Source organism: Bos grunniens, chromosome 16 (genome assembly GCF_055505025.1).
Source record: "Bos grunniens cultivar Pamir isolate PY7600 chromosome 16, Bosgru_T2T1.0, whole genome shotgun sequence".
NCBI lineage: Eukaryota > Metazoa > Chordata > Mammalia > Artiodactyla > Bovidae > Bos > Bos grunniens.
Window position 1 is genome coordinate 12,536,388 of NC_141180.1, and position 17,315 is coordinate 12,553,702.

Consider the following 17,315-nt stretch of genomic DNA (forward strand, 5'->3'; position numbering starts at 1 on the left):
GGACAGAGGACTAGTGCTTGGCAAGGTGTGGCTAAATTTGCAAAAGACCCAAATGCAACAGAAAAGAACCATCAAGTTGTTAATTAAAAGGGGAAAAGTTAAAAAAAAAAAAGGATATGCAAAGTGTTTAGGATCATTTTACTAGGAGAACAAGAAGCCTATAATAGGGTAGAAAATGATTCTGAAGTGAATTCATTTCATTTTCCATAAATGTAAGATACCTAGTCCCAAAAACCTAGAAGGAGGTCAGGTAAATGATGTCTGCAATCACACTTTCATTCATATGTTTATCAAACATCTATTTATCTGTAGTCACTGGTTACTGTTGATACTATGGGGAACATAGAGCCATGGTTTATATCCTAACTGAACTTCAATCAGTTCAATCATTGAATCATGTCCGACTCTTTGTGACCCCATGGACTGCAGCGTGCCAGTCTTCCCTGTCCATCACCAACTCCCAAAGCTTGCTCAAACTCATGTCCATTGAGTCAGTGATGCCATCCAACCATCTCATCCTCTGTCGTCCCCTTCTCCTCCCACCTTCAATCTTTCCCAGCATCAGGGTCTTTTCCAATGAGTCAGTTCTTAGCATAACGTGGCCAGTGTATTGGAGTTTCAGCACCGGTCCTTCCAATGAATATTCAACTGAGCTTACAGTCTGGTTAAGGAACTGAGCTTATTGAACTGAGTTTACAGTCTGGTTAAAGCAGCACAACACAGTGTGACAGGTGCACAAACAGAAGCAGAAGTGAGACACCAGACTAGGATTCAGGAGAAGCTTCAACAGCTGGGTGATCTGGAGAATAATACCTGTGACGGTTAGTTTGATGTGTCAACTTGGCTAGGCCATGGTGGTGGTGGTTTAGCCGCTAAATCATGTTTCTGACTCTTGGGACATCATGGACTGTTAGGCTTCTCTGTCCATGGGATTCTCCAGGCAACAATACTGGAGTGAGTTGCCATTTCCTCCTCTGGGGTATCTTTCCCACCCAGGGATAGAACCTGGGTGTCCTGCATTGCAGGCAGTCTCCTGCATTGCAGGTGAATTCTTTACAGACTGAGCTACCAGGGAACCCCCTGGCTAGGCTATATCACCCAGCTATTTCATCAAATACTTGCCTGGGTGTTGCTGTGGAGGTATGTTGTAGATATGGTTAACATCTACAATCAGTAGACTTTAAGGAAAGATTACCCTTGACGATGTGGGTAGGGCACAACTAAGGTTTTCCAGAAAAGAGGAAATTCAAGACCGAAGCATCAACTCTTGCCTGATTTTCCAGAATTATCCTAGAGATTTCACATGGACCTGGCAGCCCCCATAGTTGTGTATGCCAAAATAAAATTCACACACACACACACACACACACACACACACACATCTTATTTGTTCTGTTTCTCTGGAGAACCATACTGATGCAGGATCTTAGTCATGTAAAGTTGGGGAGAGGACTGGGGAAGGTGTGTGAGGGAAGGTGACAATATGCAGAGGCCAGGAATGAGAAAAAGAAGCCAGACCAGGAAGCTCCTTACGGGGGACCAAGAGAGTCTGAAAGGGTTTTACGTTGGCGAGTGAGAGGATTAGATTCACATTTTACAAAGGACATCCGATTATTTTATTATTGAGAGCAGAAGTCGAGAACACCATTTCAATTCCAGCAGGAAGGAATTCCTAATAAGGGAAATATTTTTAATAGGAGAAAGGAGACAGCCGGCTGAGTCTATTCTGAAATTTAAAAAGTAATTTGGCATTTCAAATCGTTGACGGCCACAGCCTCGCATATAGCGTTCTTTTTTCAATCCAGAGCCTTTCAGCTTTACCTTCTCTCCTTCACGTCTATAGCTTCTGGTCCCTGGGGAGATGCTCCAATCTGACCGAGCAGCGGTTCTGGAAGATAAACTCTCTCACAGCGCTGGAGGTGGGAGGGCGGAGGTCAGCAGGGGATTCCCGCTGCGCAAGTGGGAAGGAGGAAAGAGTTTACAAACCGGCTGAAGTTCCGTTACAGCCTGTGTGCGGCGAGAAGACTCGTCCATCACAGCTGCAGCCGGGCCTCTGCCCACTTTCTGCCCGCTCTCGTGAGGGTTCGGTTCCCGCCCCCGCCCCGATTGCCGAGAGTCCAGCTGCCCCAGCGCGGCGGTGTGCCAGTCTGGGAGGCGTCTAGGTTCCTGACAAGCTGGGATCCGAGTGCGGAGGTGCGCGCCGAGCACCGAGTTCAGACTGAGGTCCGGGGGTCCCCACCGACCACATTCGCTACCTCTGTGCCCAGCCAAAGAGGTTTTGCCCTGAGAACCAAATGGATTTTTCTTTCATTTCCTTTGCATCCCTAAATGTCTTCATCCTGGCTCCCGGTGCCTTCCCCTATTCGATCAACGTTGTGCTGACAAAAGCTAGTTGCCCAGGTCCAGCACCCTGGAAGATGGTGGGTGGAGGTCGCTGGGGCTTGATAAACCTTCCCCAGGTGCGGGCTGGAAGAAATCAGCATCCTTATTACTGCCCCCGCTCCAGGGATCTCAGGGGGTACGTTTCTGTACAGCCCTAGTGGGGGAGGGAGGGGAGGATGCCCACGTGCTGGAGTCCAGGACCCCGCTCCCCAAAGCTCGGTCCCACACCTTGCAACCCGACCTGGAAGGAGACAGGTTGGAGCCGGGTACCCGAGAGCGTGAGTGAGGATGTAGAGAGGGGGCAGGGTTAGCGGACCGGTCCGAGAGAAGAGGCAGCAGGTGAACCCAAGGGCTGGGCCCGCAGGCAGGGACGCGGATTGAGGGGGCCTCGGAAGAGCCAGGGGAGACGAGGCGAGGGTTGGGCTCGCAGGGCTGGCGGGGAGGCGAGCCCAGGCGGTGAGACGGACGGGGAAGGGGGGGCGGGGAGCCCAGGGGGAGGGAGTTCCGAAAGGAGGGAAAGGAGCGAGCCTGGAAGGGAGAGCGGCGGTGGCCGGCCGAGCTGCGAGCTGGAGGGCGCCAGGCGCTCCCAGACCGTGCCACCCCCACCTTCGCCCCCGGGGCGCCGAGGGCTCTGCCGGGGAGACGCACAAAGACATGCGAAGAGGGGCTGAGCGAGGCTCGCGCACAAAGACGCCGGGGCGCACGGCCGCTCGGGCTGCACCCACCGCCCCCGCGCCGCGCCGCGCCGGGGCCGGGCCAGCGCGCAGCCCGGGGCGGAGCGCGCGGCGGCGGCGGCGGCTGCGGGCCGGCGCGGGACCCGGGTCGCCCGCGCTCTCCGGGTGACCCGGGCCCGGCCGCAGGCGCGCGCGGGGGCGGCGGCGCCCCAGCCCAACTTGGCCTCGGCCTCGCCCTCTGCCCGGCCCGCGGGTGTCCCCTCCTTCCCGCGATTCCGTGTCTTCTCACGCTCCCCTCCTCCCTCCCCGCGTCCAGCCCTGGCTCTCCCCACCTTGTAAAACAAAGCCGGGGGAAAAAAATGCCTGCCTGTGCAGCTCGGAGCGCGCAGCCCGTCTCTGAATAAGAAGTGAGTACAATGGCGTGTTGTTTGTAAAAGCTTCAAGTCCGTCTTTTTCAAAAAAAAAAAAAAATTGTGAATGCTGCATGCCTCATGCTTCCCAGCGCCTCGCGGGAGAGAGCCGGCTATAGAGCAGGAGGTGAGACCCCCGGGTACCCCCCCTCCCCATCTCCCGCCGCGCGTTTTCCGTCCCAGCCAGTCCCGGGAGGGTTGCAAAAGCCCCGCTGGCAGCACGCGGACGTTTTCCACCTTTCGTTTCCCGTCCAAGGTGTTGGATCCCAGTCTGGGGTTGGAGGCAAATCTATCCCCGGATCGACTCCTGGCTGCTTCTCCCCACTCTCCCGCGGGTGCCTGGGCGTTTTGCATCTGTCTTGGGTATAGGTTTGGGACACTTAGGGGAGTTTCCGAAGGAGGAGGGTCAGCTCTTGGGAGTCGCCCGACGGGTGACCCTGGTCACACCTGTTGCCCACAGCGCGGTGGCATAGGCAGTGGTGCTGGAAAAAGCCCATTTCTCCTGGAATTGAGTCGTCAGTTGTGGCCAGGAGCGAAGAAGACAGACGTGGGTGCGGATGAGAGGCTAGGATTAAGCGGAGGCTGTGAGGTGCTGCAGGCAGAGAAGGGAGGGCGTGATGGTGCCCAGAGTGTGTGGAAGGGGTGAATCTTTGATTCCTTATTCTAAGGAGCTTCTCTTCATGATCATACATCAAACGACATGGAGATGGAAACCCAGAGGGTTCCCCATATTCGTGCAGAAAGACTGTTGTTTTTTATTTTGGTGTTTCACCAGGTTCTGCCCATTCTGTCTGCCAAATGTGCATTATATATATTTCTGCTAATTAAAAAGAAAAAGCAATAACTTAAAAGAATTAAAATACACCAGGAAATGTTTTAGCTTAATAATACACACAGTACACACACAGTCTTTAAAAAAAAAAAAAATCTCTTCCTTTTCCCCCTAATCATATAATATCTTAGTTTGGCATTGCAATTTAGGTTGGGATTTGGGAGCATCAAGGTAAATGGTCTTGGTGTTTTCCAGTGCTGCAGACAAGAAATCAGTGATGGGAAAAATCAGAAAGATGAGAAGAGAGCACAGAGAACTGGGGAGGAAAGGCTTGGACAGCTTCCTTCAGAGAGATAATGTGGAGTTTCTGAGTGATTTTCTGTTATTTTTGTTCCAAAGATGGCTTAATTTTAGATGATGACCTTTATTTTTCACTGAGACTCACTAAGCAGCTTGGAGGTGGGGTGAGGTGGCTAGACAGCAGATGACAGTAATTTCAGCTGTTATCAACATTTCTATTAAAATTTTCAAAAAATTAAAGCCTTGAACACGTGCTGTGCCGTGCTTAGTTAATCAGTCGTGTTGGACTCTGTGGTCTACAGTCCAGACCCCATGGACTGTAGCCATGAAACACATTTCCAGTGCTTATTTGAGATGAAGTTTCCTTTATGAATATCACGTGTTAAAAGGTGTCTGCTAATTTGTGGTTTTATTTGAAGCAGGTGACTGTATCAGGAGGAAAATGTGTACATATCTGTGCGTAGCAGGTTGAACCATTTGAAACTGCTGAAATGACCTGTACTTACGTGGAATCCCCACTTGGAGCCCAGGCTATAGTTACTTCATCAGGGGGCTGACTTCCCTTCAAAGTCAGAATCATTCAGAGTTATGCTGATTGAGGAGCACTCTGTTACCTGCCATCATTACACAACACTCCTTACTTAGGTCTGGTGCTTCACATAGCTTTGTTTGCAAAGCTTCTTTCTGATGGGCAACAGATGATTTATTTTATGAACTCCAACTGTGGCAGTCCTACATTTAACTCACAGTGGTAGACAAGAGGGCAGAGTATGTAGTCATGTGAAAATTGACACTCCTTCAGTTCAGTTCAGTTCAGTTCAGTCTCTTAGTCGTGTCCGACTCTTTGCGACTCCATGAATTGCAGCACACCAGGCCTCCCTGTCCATCACCAACTCCTGGAGTTCACTCAAACTCATGTCCACCGAGTCGGTGATGACACTCCTTATTCCCTTCTTATTTTCAAGTAATTTCAGGTACCTGTATGATGTTTGGGTGCAATTACATAGGTATTTCTTATGTACTTACCTGAAAAGTGTTATTCAGATTAGGTTATAATTTTATTAAACACCAAAGTAATTTTGGGCTTCCCTCATGGCTCGGCAGTAAAGAATCCACCTGCCAATGTAAGAGATGTGGATTCAATCCCTGGGTTGGGAAGATCCTCTGGAGAAGGAAATTCCAGTATTCTTGCCTGGGAAATCCCATGGACAGAGGGGCCTGACCGGCCATGGGGTTGAAAAAAGTCATACATGACTTAGCAACTAAACAACAACAAAGTAATTTTACTTATATTTGTAAGAATTATGGATGGTGAATCAATTATTCTGTCCAAGTTAAGGATATTTTGAAGTGTCCCCTCTTTCAGCCATTCTGTTACCCCTTTTGGTTCAGCGTTACCTTTCCAGTCAAATACTCTGTAGTAAATGGTTTATTTTCCGTTTAGCAAGTTGAAGTCTAGTATCTCTTGAATTTTCTAAAAATAAATCCATTAATGATATTTTGGAACAGCTGAGATAAATAATAAATGGATTTAGAGTCACCTCAGAGTATATGGGAATTTGTAAGAGAACGCATAAATCCACTCTAATGGAGCAATTAGCTTTATACAGAGCATGGAGGTCTAAGGTGTGAGACAAGGTTTTCATTTTTTTTCCTTGATAATGTTCACTGTTAAAATGGAAAGAACATGTCATCTCTTGGCTTCACCTGTGACTGAGCCAGAATGGGTGACAATACTTTTGTTTTTCTTTTTTCAAGATATCAGAGATTGAATAACAAAATACAGAGAATACTTAATCATGAGCCCACCTTGGACGCGGGCAAAAAGAAATGATAGAGCTATTGAGTGGTTTATTTGCTATCACATTTTACCAGATAATTACTAATGTTTTACTTCGAGCAACAATGTCTGGAGTGCAAATTCACTTATAATACAGCTCCTTTATTGTAATGAATTTTTAGATAATTTGCTTGTGATATAGAGTGTTATTGAGAACAGGAATAATACATTAGCCTTCTTTATGAGCATTCAGATATCTAGTTTAGTACCATCAACTCTTAGGAGTTCTGCAAATGTGTTCACTAGCGTGTTGGACAGGTATAAATTTTTAAATTAATTAGGAAGACTGCAGGCATTCTTTTGTTCATTTTTTTTAAGGTTCTTGGTCCACCTCCTGGCTTTTTCCTCCTCCTATTGGAAACCCCAATAGCAGCAGAGAGCTGAGACCCACCCCCTTCTCCCTGAACCTCATATATGGTCCTGGATGCAACCTCATGGGCACACTTCTGCTTTAGGCTCTGGAGCTCTCACCAGGATAGCAGGTGGAATCCAGACCACTTTTGCTGACCCCTCTAACCTCCCTTCTCTGTTGTTGGCAGTGGCGGCCCCTGATTTGCTGGATCCTAAGTCTGCTGCTCAGAACTCCAAACCCAGGCTCTCCTTCTCCACCAAACCCACCGTGCTAGCTTCCCGGGTGGAGAGTGACACGACCATCAATGTTATGAAATGGAAGACGGTCTCCACGATTTTCCTGGTGGTCGTCCTCTATCTCATCATCGGAGCCACCGTGTTCAAAGCCTTGGAGCAGCCTCACGAGATTTCCCAGCGGACCACCATCGTGATCCAGAAGCAGACGTTTATTTCCCAACACGCCTGTGTCAATTCAACCGAGCTGGACGAACTCATCCAGGTAAGGCGCCCAGGAGTTGTTACTCCGTTTTCCCTGTGGGGAGGACAGGTAAGAAGAGGCAGTAACTCAGCATTTGGCCGTCCATGTGCCCGCGGGGTCCTCTTCCGCTCTTCCCCTTAGCCTGGACCGCTTTGGTTTCTTTTTCTTGTTATTGTGCCGCCTCCCTCTTTTCCTGCCTTTGTCGTCTCTTCTCCTTCTCGTTTACCTTCTCCTTTATTTCTCCGGCTCGCTGCTCCTTCTCATCCCCTCCTGCCCTTGTATTTCTCTGCTTCTTTCCTGTGTCACCTCCCTTCTTTCTGTTTGCCTTGTCTTGGAACTGCCAGTGAACACCCGTGCACGTGGGGTCACCCTGCTGGAGGCCCTCAAGTTGAGAGGACCCTTGCCGGCTGAGAAACTTGGCTGTGACAAATGAAGGGAAAGTACGAGGTGGGGAAAGTGCAATAATTGTGGCACTGGCCGTCATAGGGAAGAAAAGATGGGTTTGTGGTGTGACCCGCTTCAGGTGGGTACCCCTCATGGTTAACAAGCCATAGCTCACTTCTTTAATCTAACCAAAGTATAACTCCAGTAACTGGCCTTTTTAGGTGTCTGTGCAGAAGTGATTAATCATTGCTTCTCTGAACCCCAACTAAAAGCAATTTACTACTAACACAGAAAAATGGAGTTTTTGAATAAAAAGTAATTTAGTTTTAATGTACTCTATAATGGCAGAGTAGTATCCTTATGGAAAAACTTTTTTTTTTTTTCAAAAAAATGTTAATCCCAAAATGATGTAAAAATTTCAGTTAGATGCCTTGGAGATGGCTATATTTTTGTTGTAGATTTCTTTTGTTTAAAAGAATACATTGGTCCAACCAAGAATCTTGGTCAAGATGAAAACCCTAGAATTTTATTTCAAGGAGAGATCTGACTGATAGTTGAACACATTTTAATTATATATATATATTCATTTTTCTATGGAGCCTACTTTTCTTACCAGTTTTAAGTCAAATGAGGTTGAAAACCATTCTGTGAGTCATCAACTGAGCAGTTTCTTCCTTATGTTATGTTTGGTTTTTTATGTCATTTGAGTGAGCTGGGATAATCGATTGCGGGAAGAAATTATTAGTGATTTTTTACCCAGTTTCTTGCTCTACGGCCTTTCTTCTCATATTCCCTCTTGCCATGGATCCCCAAATGTTACTTCTGTCTTTTATCCCCCTATTTATAGAATACACACACAAGTTCTCATTCAAGTTTTGTTAAAAGCTATGAAAGCTAGTATGCTCTTATCCTCATCTACCACATTCAGCACTTCTGCATCTCATCTGTTGGACTTAAATTTTGGAAAGGTTCTTTAGCCACTAGATACTGAATTCCCTACTATTTGTAGATGATGGCGCCATTTTCAGTATTGACAATGTACCTGCCAGATAATATTGATTCAACCATCCCATTTCCTATTCCTGCATAAGATCATTTCCACTTCACTCTTGATTGGTGCATATCATCCGTAGCAGTACTAAAAATCTTTGAAGAATCCCCACTTCCCTTGAGTTTTAGAAGAGTTCCTGGTTATTTTGGCAGAGGGAACATGAAGTTGTGATAAAAATCTAAACTTTGGGATTGGATAAGATGTTTTAAGGAGACGGCAATGGCACCCCACTCCAGTACTCTTGCCTGGAAAATCCCATGGAGGGAGGAGCCTGGTAGGCTGCAGTCCATGGGGTCGCTGAGGGTTGGGCATGACTGAGCGACTTCACTTTCACTTTTCACTTTCATGCATTGGAGAAGGAAATGGCAACCCACTCCAGTGTTCTTGCCTGGAGAATCCCAGGGATGGGGGAGCCTGGTGGGCTGCCATCTATGGGGTCGCATAGAGTCGGACATAACTGAAGTGACTTCGAAGCAAGATGTTTTAAACTCCATTTGAGTACTTTACTAGAGGTGTTATCTTGAACAAGTAATTTTCCTCTCTAATCCTTAATCTATCTAGAATGAAGGAAGAAGAGCTATCAAACAGGCTGCTGTGAGGAGTAACGAGATAATCCATGTAAGGCATTGAGGTGCTCAAGAAGTGTTAGGTTTGTTTGCTCCTGTTGTGACTTTTCCTTCCCTGCTTATCCTTTAATTGGGTGGAAGCATCTGTTTCAGGTAGTTGCATTCTTACCTTCTCCAGAGAGATTGTCTTTGGCAGAAAAAGAAAATGTTACATTGTTTTTGGAATAAACACAAATGGAGCTCAGTCTATGACCTAATTTTTATTTCTTTCTGCTATCCACAGGCAATCCATTTTAGCCTTATTGATATTCACTGCTGATTGAGTATTTTTGCTTCTCAAAAAATCTTAAGGATTTTGGTGCTTAGTCAGTACTTTTAAATGCAGAGGTTACCTGTTATTTATAGTCATAGCCATCACCTTTCTAACCCTGTGGTTTAAATAAATTATTTTTCTCTCTTTGAATATAACTTCTTCTTATCAGAGAAATCTTTGTAATGGCATGGCTCCAAGGGTCAAGATCAGTGTCTAAATAGGGAGGAAAGCGAATGAGCCAGGAATCATATATTAGAATTACATTTCATTTGTGTGATTCTCATAAATTTCCAAGTGTTTTCCCCATGTTTGTTTCCCCTTTTACTCCTGCCTTAGAGCCTCATGAGTAGTCATATTAGCAGTAGTATTGCAGCACTACGGATTAGGAAACTTAACACAGAGAAAGCCCCACTGACTCACTCCGACAGTATCACTAGGATCAAAGTTCAGGTCTTCAGATCTGGTTTTATTCCTCAGAGTCTGCACTCTTTCATGGCTTTCAGTGCTGAGGGTGAATCAGGTGATGTTAGAAGTTCAGGCCTCGTGCTGATAGAGAAGGAACTCTGGATTCTTTTTGTGATGAGTGGGCAAGGAGGAGGAAGTGGATAGTAAGACAGTAAGACCCGCCTCAGTTAACCTTAGGTTACCTACATTAACCTAATCTTTGTTGTTATTGTTCAGTCACTAAGTCATGTCTGACTCTTTGTCACCCCATGAACTGCAGTATGCCAGGCTTCCCTGACCTTCACTATCTCCCGGAGGTTGCTCAAAGCCATGTCCATTCAGTCAGTGATGCCATCCAACCATCGCATCCCCTGTCACTCACTTCTGCTCCTGCCCTCAATCTTTCCCAGCATCAGGGTCTTTTGCAATGAGTCGACTCTACATCAAGTGGCAAAGTATTGGGACTTCAGCTTCAGCATCAATCCTTCCAATGAATATTCAGGATTGATTTCCTTTAGGATGAACTGGTTGGATTTCCTTGCAGTCCAAGGGACTCTCAAGAGTCTTCTCCAATACCACAGTTCAAAAGCATCATTTCTTCGGGGCTCAGCCTTCTTTATGGTCCAACTCTCACATCCATACATGACCACTGGAAAAACAGTATCTTTGACCAAATGGACCTTTGTCAGCAAAGTGATGTCTCTGCCTTTTTTTTTTTTTTTTTTTACTATTAATTACACGTCTGAGTGGGCAGTTGCAACCTCATTCCATGCTGCGGTTGTGTCACAGGGTAGCTTACGTTTGGGGGCAGGGCGGGAAGGGGAGATAGGGGAATGCAGCCTTAAGGCACATGAGAGCAATTTCTTCTTCTCTTTTGATTCCCAACATGTGTGTTCCATCTAAGTGCTGTTTTTGGCACAGGCCCTCTAAGGCAAGATTGAGGTGGCGGCAGAGATATCAAGACAAAGAGATCTTTTCTGGGATGAAATACTTTGAAAACTTTGATTTTTCAACTTTCTTTACATTTGTTAGTTTGATGTCAGTACAGAAAAATATATGAAAACATCTTTAAATTTTAAGAGTCATGAATACATTAATAATAGCCAAAATTTAATGAGTAATTTCTATGTGCAAGGCAATGTTCTAACTCTTTATATGTGTTATCTCTTTTAATTCTCTTAAACAACTCTATGAGGAATGTGCTTTATTATGTATATTTAACTTATGTGAAACTGAATCAGAAGGAGCTAATTTTCTAAAAGTCAGACTGTACTGTTATTCAAAGCTAAATGGACAGACTCCAGAGCCTGTGCTTTTTGTTCTTAAATTTACTGCCTCTAAAAACAGGTAATAAGCATTAAAGTTTGCTGCAAAGTTTTCTATCATTTTATTTAGTAAAGTGTAATGAATATCAAATTATAGTCCTCTATATGCAATGATTTATATTCAATAGCATAGCTTTCTCTCCATATACATAGAGAATATATAACCTGTATTTTAATATTCTTTTTGGACAACACTTGCTGGTTTACTCCTGTTTGAATGTTGTAAGCCCGTAGAGGCATAGTTATATTGCTTTTAAGTCACTTCAGTCGTGTCCAACTCTGTGCCACCCCATAGATGGCAGCCCACTAGGCTCCTCTGTCCCTGGGATTCTCCAGGCAAGAACACTGGAGTGGGTTGCCATTTCCTTCTCCAATGCATGAAAGTGAAAAGTGAAAGTGAAGTCGCTCAGTCGTGTCCGACTCTTAGCGACCCCATGGACTGCAGCTTACCAGGCTCCTCCATCCATGGGATTTTCCAGGCAAGAGTACTGGAGTGGGGTGCCATTGCCTTCTCCAATATGTGAAAAAAAGTGAAAGTGTTAGATACTCAGTCCTACTCTTTGGACTGTAGCCTACCAGGCTTATCTGTCCATGAAATTCTTCAGGCAAGAACACTGGAGTAGGTTGTCGTTCTCTTCTCCTGGAGATCTTCTCACCCAGGGGTCAAACCTGGGTCTCCTGAGTGGCAGGCAGATTCTTTACTGTCTGAGCTACAGGTTGCTGTTGTTGTTCAGTTGCCAAGTCGTGTCCAGCTCTGCTCGATCCCACGGACTGCAGCACACCAGGCATCCCTGTCCCTCACCATCCTGGAGTTTGCCCAGGTTCACGTCCATTGAACTGGTGATGCCATCCAACCATCTTATCCTCTGTTGCCCTCTTCTCCTTCTGCCTTCACTCTTTCCCAGCATCAGGGTCTTTTGCAATGAGTCAGGTATTTGCATCAGGTGGCCAAAATATTAGAGCTTCAGCTATAGCATCAGCCCTTCCAAAGAGTATTCAGGTTTGATCTCCTTGCTGTTCAAGGGACTTGCAAGAGTCAGCTCCAGCACCACAGTTCGAAAGCATCAATTTTGCAGCACTCAGCCTTCTTTATTGTCCAGCTCTCACATCCATACGTGACTACTGGAAAACTCTTATATTAGGTGTACCTGGTTTTGATCTAGTTATTTCCGTGTTTGCTTAATCAGTTATGAGATTTTAAAAAAGAGCAAAAATTTTTGATCTATTCATTGATACAAAGTATTTCATGGGATATTTGACTTTTGTTTTACCATTTGAGCTCTACCCTCTGTGAGGTAGGTGGGTAAGTTATTCTATCTGCTCTTTGGGTGAAGAAACGGACACATTTAACATGTGGTAGGTCGTGTGGTAGCCTCAGATCTAGGTCTTGGAGTCTTCCTGTTGGGGGATTATATTCTCTGCATGGTTCCCTCCTTTCAGTTTTGTCCTTACGGATTCATTCAGTGGCGTTTATTGAGCACTTCCACTGTGTTGACCTTTGTGCTGGATATTGAGCCAAGTAAAGTGATGGAAATAACTTGGCTTCTCTTAAGATCCTCTCTCCTCCAGGGTCAGTGGAGGAGACTGTTATGAACTTAATCATAAGGTAAGCACTTACGGATTGGAGCTGAGCTGCTGAGGAAGAAATTAACCACCCAGTGAGAGTGGAGAAGACACAGAAAAGTAGTGCAAGGGAAACTGGATTTTCATTGTGGAATCAGAGCTCTCTGGAGGAAGACTGGGGATCAGCAGATGTTTGAGGCAGAAGGCATGGTGTAACTGGATTGTCTGGGTGTGACAGGCGGCATTATGAGCAAGTCTGGCAGAGGAGAGCAAGGCCTCTTGTTCCATATGAAGGAGGTGGGCTTTATCCTAGGCCTGGTCCCCTCCTTCTGGAGGAGGGGTGCCACTGAGGGCATTGGCTGGGTACCAGGGGATGCCTGGAGCTACCTGCCTTCTTAGAATGCCAACAGACTAGACTTAAAAAAAAAGAAACACTTTGTTTTATATTAATTCTACTATCACTTATTCATTCACAAGTATTTATTAAATTCCTGCTATGTGCATTGTCCCAGCCACTGAAACACAGTAGAGAATAAAACATGAAAATTCTTGCTCTGGGTGAGCTTGCATTCTCCTAAGGGAAGAGAGTTTGTTAGGGAGTGATAAGTCTCAGGAGGGAAAAATAAGAGTGAAGAGGGGTAGGAAATGTTGGATGGTCCTGGTGATGAATGTTAGATAAGGTCACTGAAGAAGCTTCACGGATAAGGTGATTTTTAATGAAGGAATTAACTCAGGAACCATTTGGGGAATAACACTCAGCAGAGGGTTCTGCATATCCCAGAGATGAGAGCGTCCCTTGCGTGCAGAGGAGCAGCTGGGATTCTGGGAGGGCATGGGAGAGAGGGATGTCAGGCAGGTAATGAGGGCCAAGTCTTGTAGGGCCTTGTAAGTGATGATCAGGAGTTTGGCTCTTTTGGTACAGATGAGTGTTCTCTGGCGTGTGTTTCACCAGGATCCCTCTGGCTGCTGACTTGAGAATAGACTGCAGGAGGCCAAAGGCAGAAACCGAGAAAGCAGTTCTGAGGCTCCTGTGATAATCCTGGTGATGGATCAGGGATAAGGGGAGCTTGAAATAAGGTGGTTGTGGTAAAGGTTGAAAGATATGGTCAGATTCCAGATATAGTTTGCAAGGCTAGCCAGTGAGACTTACTCACGGACAAGATGGGTAGGGCAAAGGTGAGGCGTTAAAGGTAACCCCAATATGTTTGTCCTGAAGAACTAAGAGAAGGCAGTTTTCATTTTTCTGAGATGAGGAAGAGAGCCGGGGGAGCTTAGTTTTGGGCTCTGATAGTGTCCTTTAGACAGACTTTGGTTACTGAAGAAGATCCCTGCGTGTGTGCATGCTAAGTCACTTCTGTCGTGTCTGACACTTTGCGACCCTGTGGACTGTAGCCCACCAGGCTCCTCTGTCCATGGGATTCTCCAGGCAAGAATACTGGCGTGAGTTGCCATGCCCTCCTCTAGGGGTCTTCCCAAGCCAGGGATTGAACCCACAACTCTTATGTCTCTTGCATTGGTAGATGGGTTCTTTACCACTCGTGCCACCTGTAAAGCCCAAAGAAGATTCATAGGACCCCCAGTAACAGTCAGGGAACATGGCACAGTACGGCAGCACCCACAGTCCATACTCTTTCCTTGGATCAAGAACCTCTGGTGTATGCTTAGAACGCCATGGGACCAGGAAGACCAAAACAGCATCTTGACTGGAGTTTCCGGTCCCCTGCTGGCCACTTCGGCATTTTCTTGCCATACCGTTAGCCTCGGTAGCACCGCTTTCCAGGAGACTCTCTGGGACCAGGTGCAAATCATCTGTCACACTGTCATCCACAAATAATGCCGACAAGCTGGTGCTCACCTCCCTGAAGCGCCTCAGGCCGTGGTTATAAGACAGCCTTGATCGGCGTGTCTCATGCCTTTACCAGGGGACGGTGTTGTGTGGTTATTGTAGCCCAACGGCTCAGGCCAATTCCAGCCCAGCCAAGTTAAACGTGAGATGCCTGTGAGCACATCCAAGGGTTGATGTTGTGTGGGATGCTGGAGATGTGTTGGCCTTTTGGGGAAGGGTCAGGAGGAAGATATCCTTTTGGAACTCATCTTTATGCCCAAACCATTTGAAGTCAAGACTTTGGATAAAATCACCTGGAGAATGGGTGTAGGTTGAGATGGACAAAGATTATAGTAAACTCCCAGGAGAACGTTCAACATGTCGAAGTTGCTAAGAAATAGATCCCGAATTTACGTGAATGATTGATTTACAACCTAAGAGTTCAAGGAGGTTTCTCTCATTTTAGCAGCCTGTATCACCCCATTCCCCCACACTTCCTAAGGTTACATTTTCTTTGCATAGAGACCCTTTAAAGAAACATGTAAAAAGTGGTCTCTAATCATGGGAGCCACTGAAAATGTTTGAATGGGGGGCAATTATGTTTGAGACTGTTTCTCTTTTAATGGCAAATAGGATAGTTGGGAGTATGAAAAATGCACAAAAATATACTGATTGTATATGGTAGTGAGTGATACTACATGGTTCTACATAGTATCGTGATTCATACCGTTCTGTATACAATGGTTTGGTAGCTATTATTTTATTTTGTATAAGCATCCAGGTATATAAAATACTTGGCTTCCATTTAGGGCAGCATGTGTTCATCTTTTATACATATGTGTGTGTTTGCATGTGTGTGTGCTTAGTGGCTCAGTCACGTCTGACTCTCTTGGAACCTATGGACTGTAGCCTGCCTCCTATATCCATGGGATTCTCCAGACAAGAATACTGGAGTGGCTTGTCATTTCCTGCTCCGGGGGATCTTCCCAACCCAGGAATTGAACCCACTTCTCATGCATCTCCTGCGTTGGCAGAAGAAATCTACCACTTTACCACTGTGCCACCTGCGAAGCCCCATATATATGATACACACACACATATGTTCATCTTTGATCATTTTATTTATGGATACAATATCATGTTGTCCAGAAAGCATCTAAAATGGCTGTCTTTTCTTTTGGATGAATTTTGGCTTTAGAACATTATTTTAACAAAAAAAGAAATACCCCCCAAATATTTAAACATCCCATAAATACTTTTGGGTTAATCTCCGGAGAAGGCACTTTTAGACAGCATAATGTGTAAACTTCCAGTTGCTGTTTGTTGTTCAGTCGCTCAGTGATGACCAACTCTTTGTGACCCCATGGACTACAGCGCACCAGGCTGTCCTTCACTATCTCGTTTGCTCAAACTCATGTCCATTGAGTTGATGATGTCATACAACCATCTCATCCTCTGTCATCCCCTTCTCCCTCTAGTAGCATGGATTATTTTACCAGAATATCTAGGAGTTATTTAAAAAACTGGGATTCAAGGGTGAGGATTGCTCAGGAGCACTGTCTTCACAGTTACAAGACGGAATATGGTATCAAGGGTGATACAGAAGTCTTAAGGAAAACCTTGTCAATTTCCAGTTTTCCTGGGATTTCCTGGAATTCTCTCATTTGCTACTTTCTTAGTGAGATGTGTTTGCCTCCCGTCTCTCCCTATATTTTAATGCAATATGACTTTCAGAGTGAAAGCATTGAAATAGAAAACTTTTTTTCCAGGTGTAAGTACTTTAAGTAACAACTGAGATATTTTCATTCACTGTTTTCTAATTACACTTAAGTTTTTGTATAAAGCATAAAAGTAGTTGTCAGAAAAATATTTTATCTCCAAAGGATATATGAAAATTAAGTAGTTAATATTTGTTAAAAGATTAGTAAGGTGCTATATGAATATTATATATCAATAAAATATGACCCAAACTGATATCATTAAAAAGGATTATTTTCAAATAATAATGACATGATTTGATAGCTGGAATGGTTATTGGAGAATATGAGAAATTCTTTTGCAAATACATTGTAATACATTTAAAAATAGATTTTGGCTGACAATTTATTTGGGCTAAACTAAAAACATGACTTAAATGTAAAGCTAAAATGGTATTAGAGTGAAGCTTGATTAGTATATATCTGTCAATATAAATTATGATGGTGGCTGTAAAATTCTTAGAGTTGTATATTTACATTTTAATTTTGTCATATATTTGAATACTATTTTGCATGTTAAGGCATATTACATTACTTAATTCACACAGCCCATGACATGTATATTTTAGTTCACATTTGTACAATGTGGAAACTGAGGCACAGACAGATTAAGTGCCTTGTGGTTCAGGAAGAGACAAAATGGTACCTTGATTAGATTCTTCCTTGTGACTCCATCTCCAGGGCCTTTTGCTTAGATGGTTACACAAGAATGTGTGTAGCAGAATGTCTAGTGATAGTAAATACCCAATAAGTATTTAGTTCAAGGGTGCTGGACTGTGCTGTGCTTAGTCACTCAGTTATGTCTGACTCTGCAACCCCATGGACTGTAGCCCACTGGGCTCCTCTGTCCATGGGATTCTCCAGGCAAGAATACTGGAGT

The 17,315-nt window shown here is 44.9% G+C and overlaps 1 protein-coding gene across 7 annotated transcripts in view; it reads left to right on the forward strand.

The window, feature by feature from the left end:
• Positions 1-17,315, forward strand: part of KCNK2 (potassium two pore domain channel subfamily K member 2) — a 221,164-nt gene that overhangs the window by 85,959 nt on the left and 117,890 nt on the right. For 3 of the 7 annotated variants that reach the window (XM_086342393.1, XM_086342394.1, XM_086342396.1), the window contains exons 1-2: positions 3,324-3,463; positions 6,918-7,228. In XM_086342393.1, coding sequence (XP_086198519.1) covers position 3,463; positions 6,918-7,228 — 312 coding nt within the window. In that variant the 5' untranslated portion in view covers positions 3,324-3,462. Of the gene's footprint in view, positions 1-3,323; positions 3,594-6,917; positions 7,229-17,315 lie in introns of those variants that run through there. The other 4 variants (XM_086342390.1, XM_086342391.1, XM_086342395.1 and 1 more) reach the window with 2 other exon arrangements.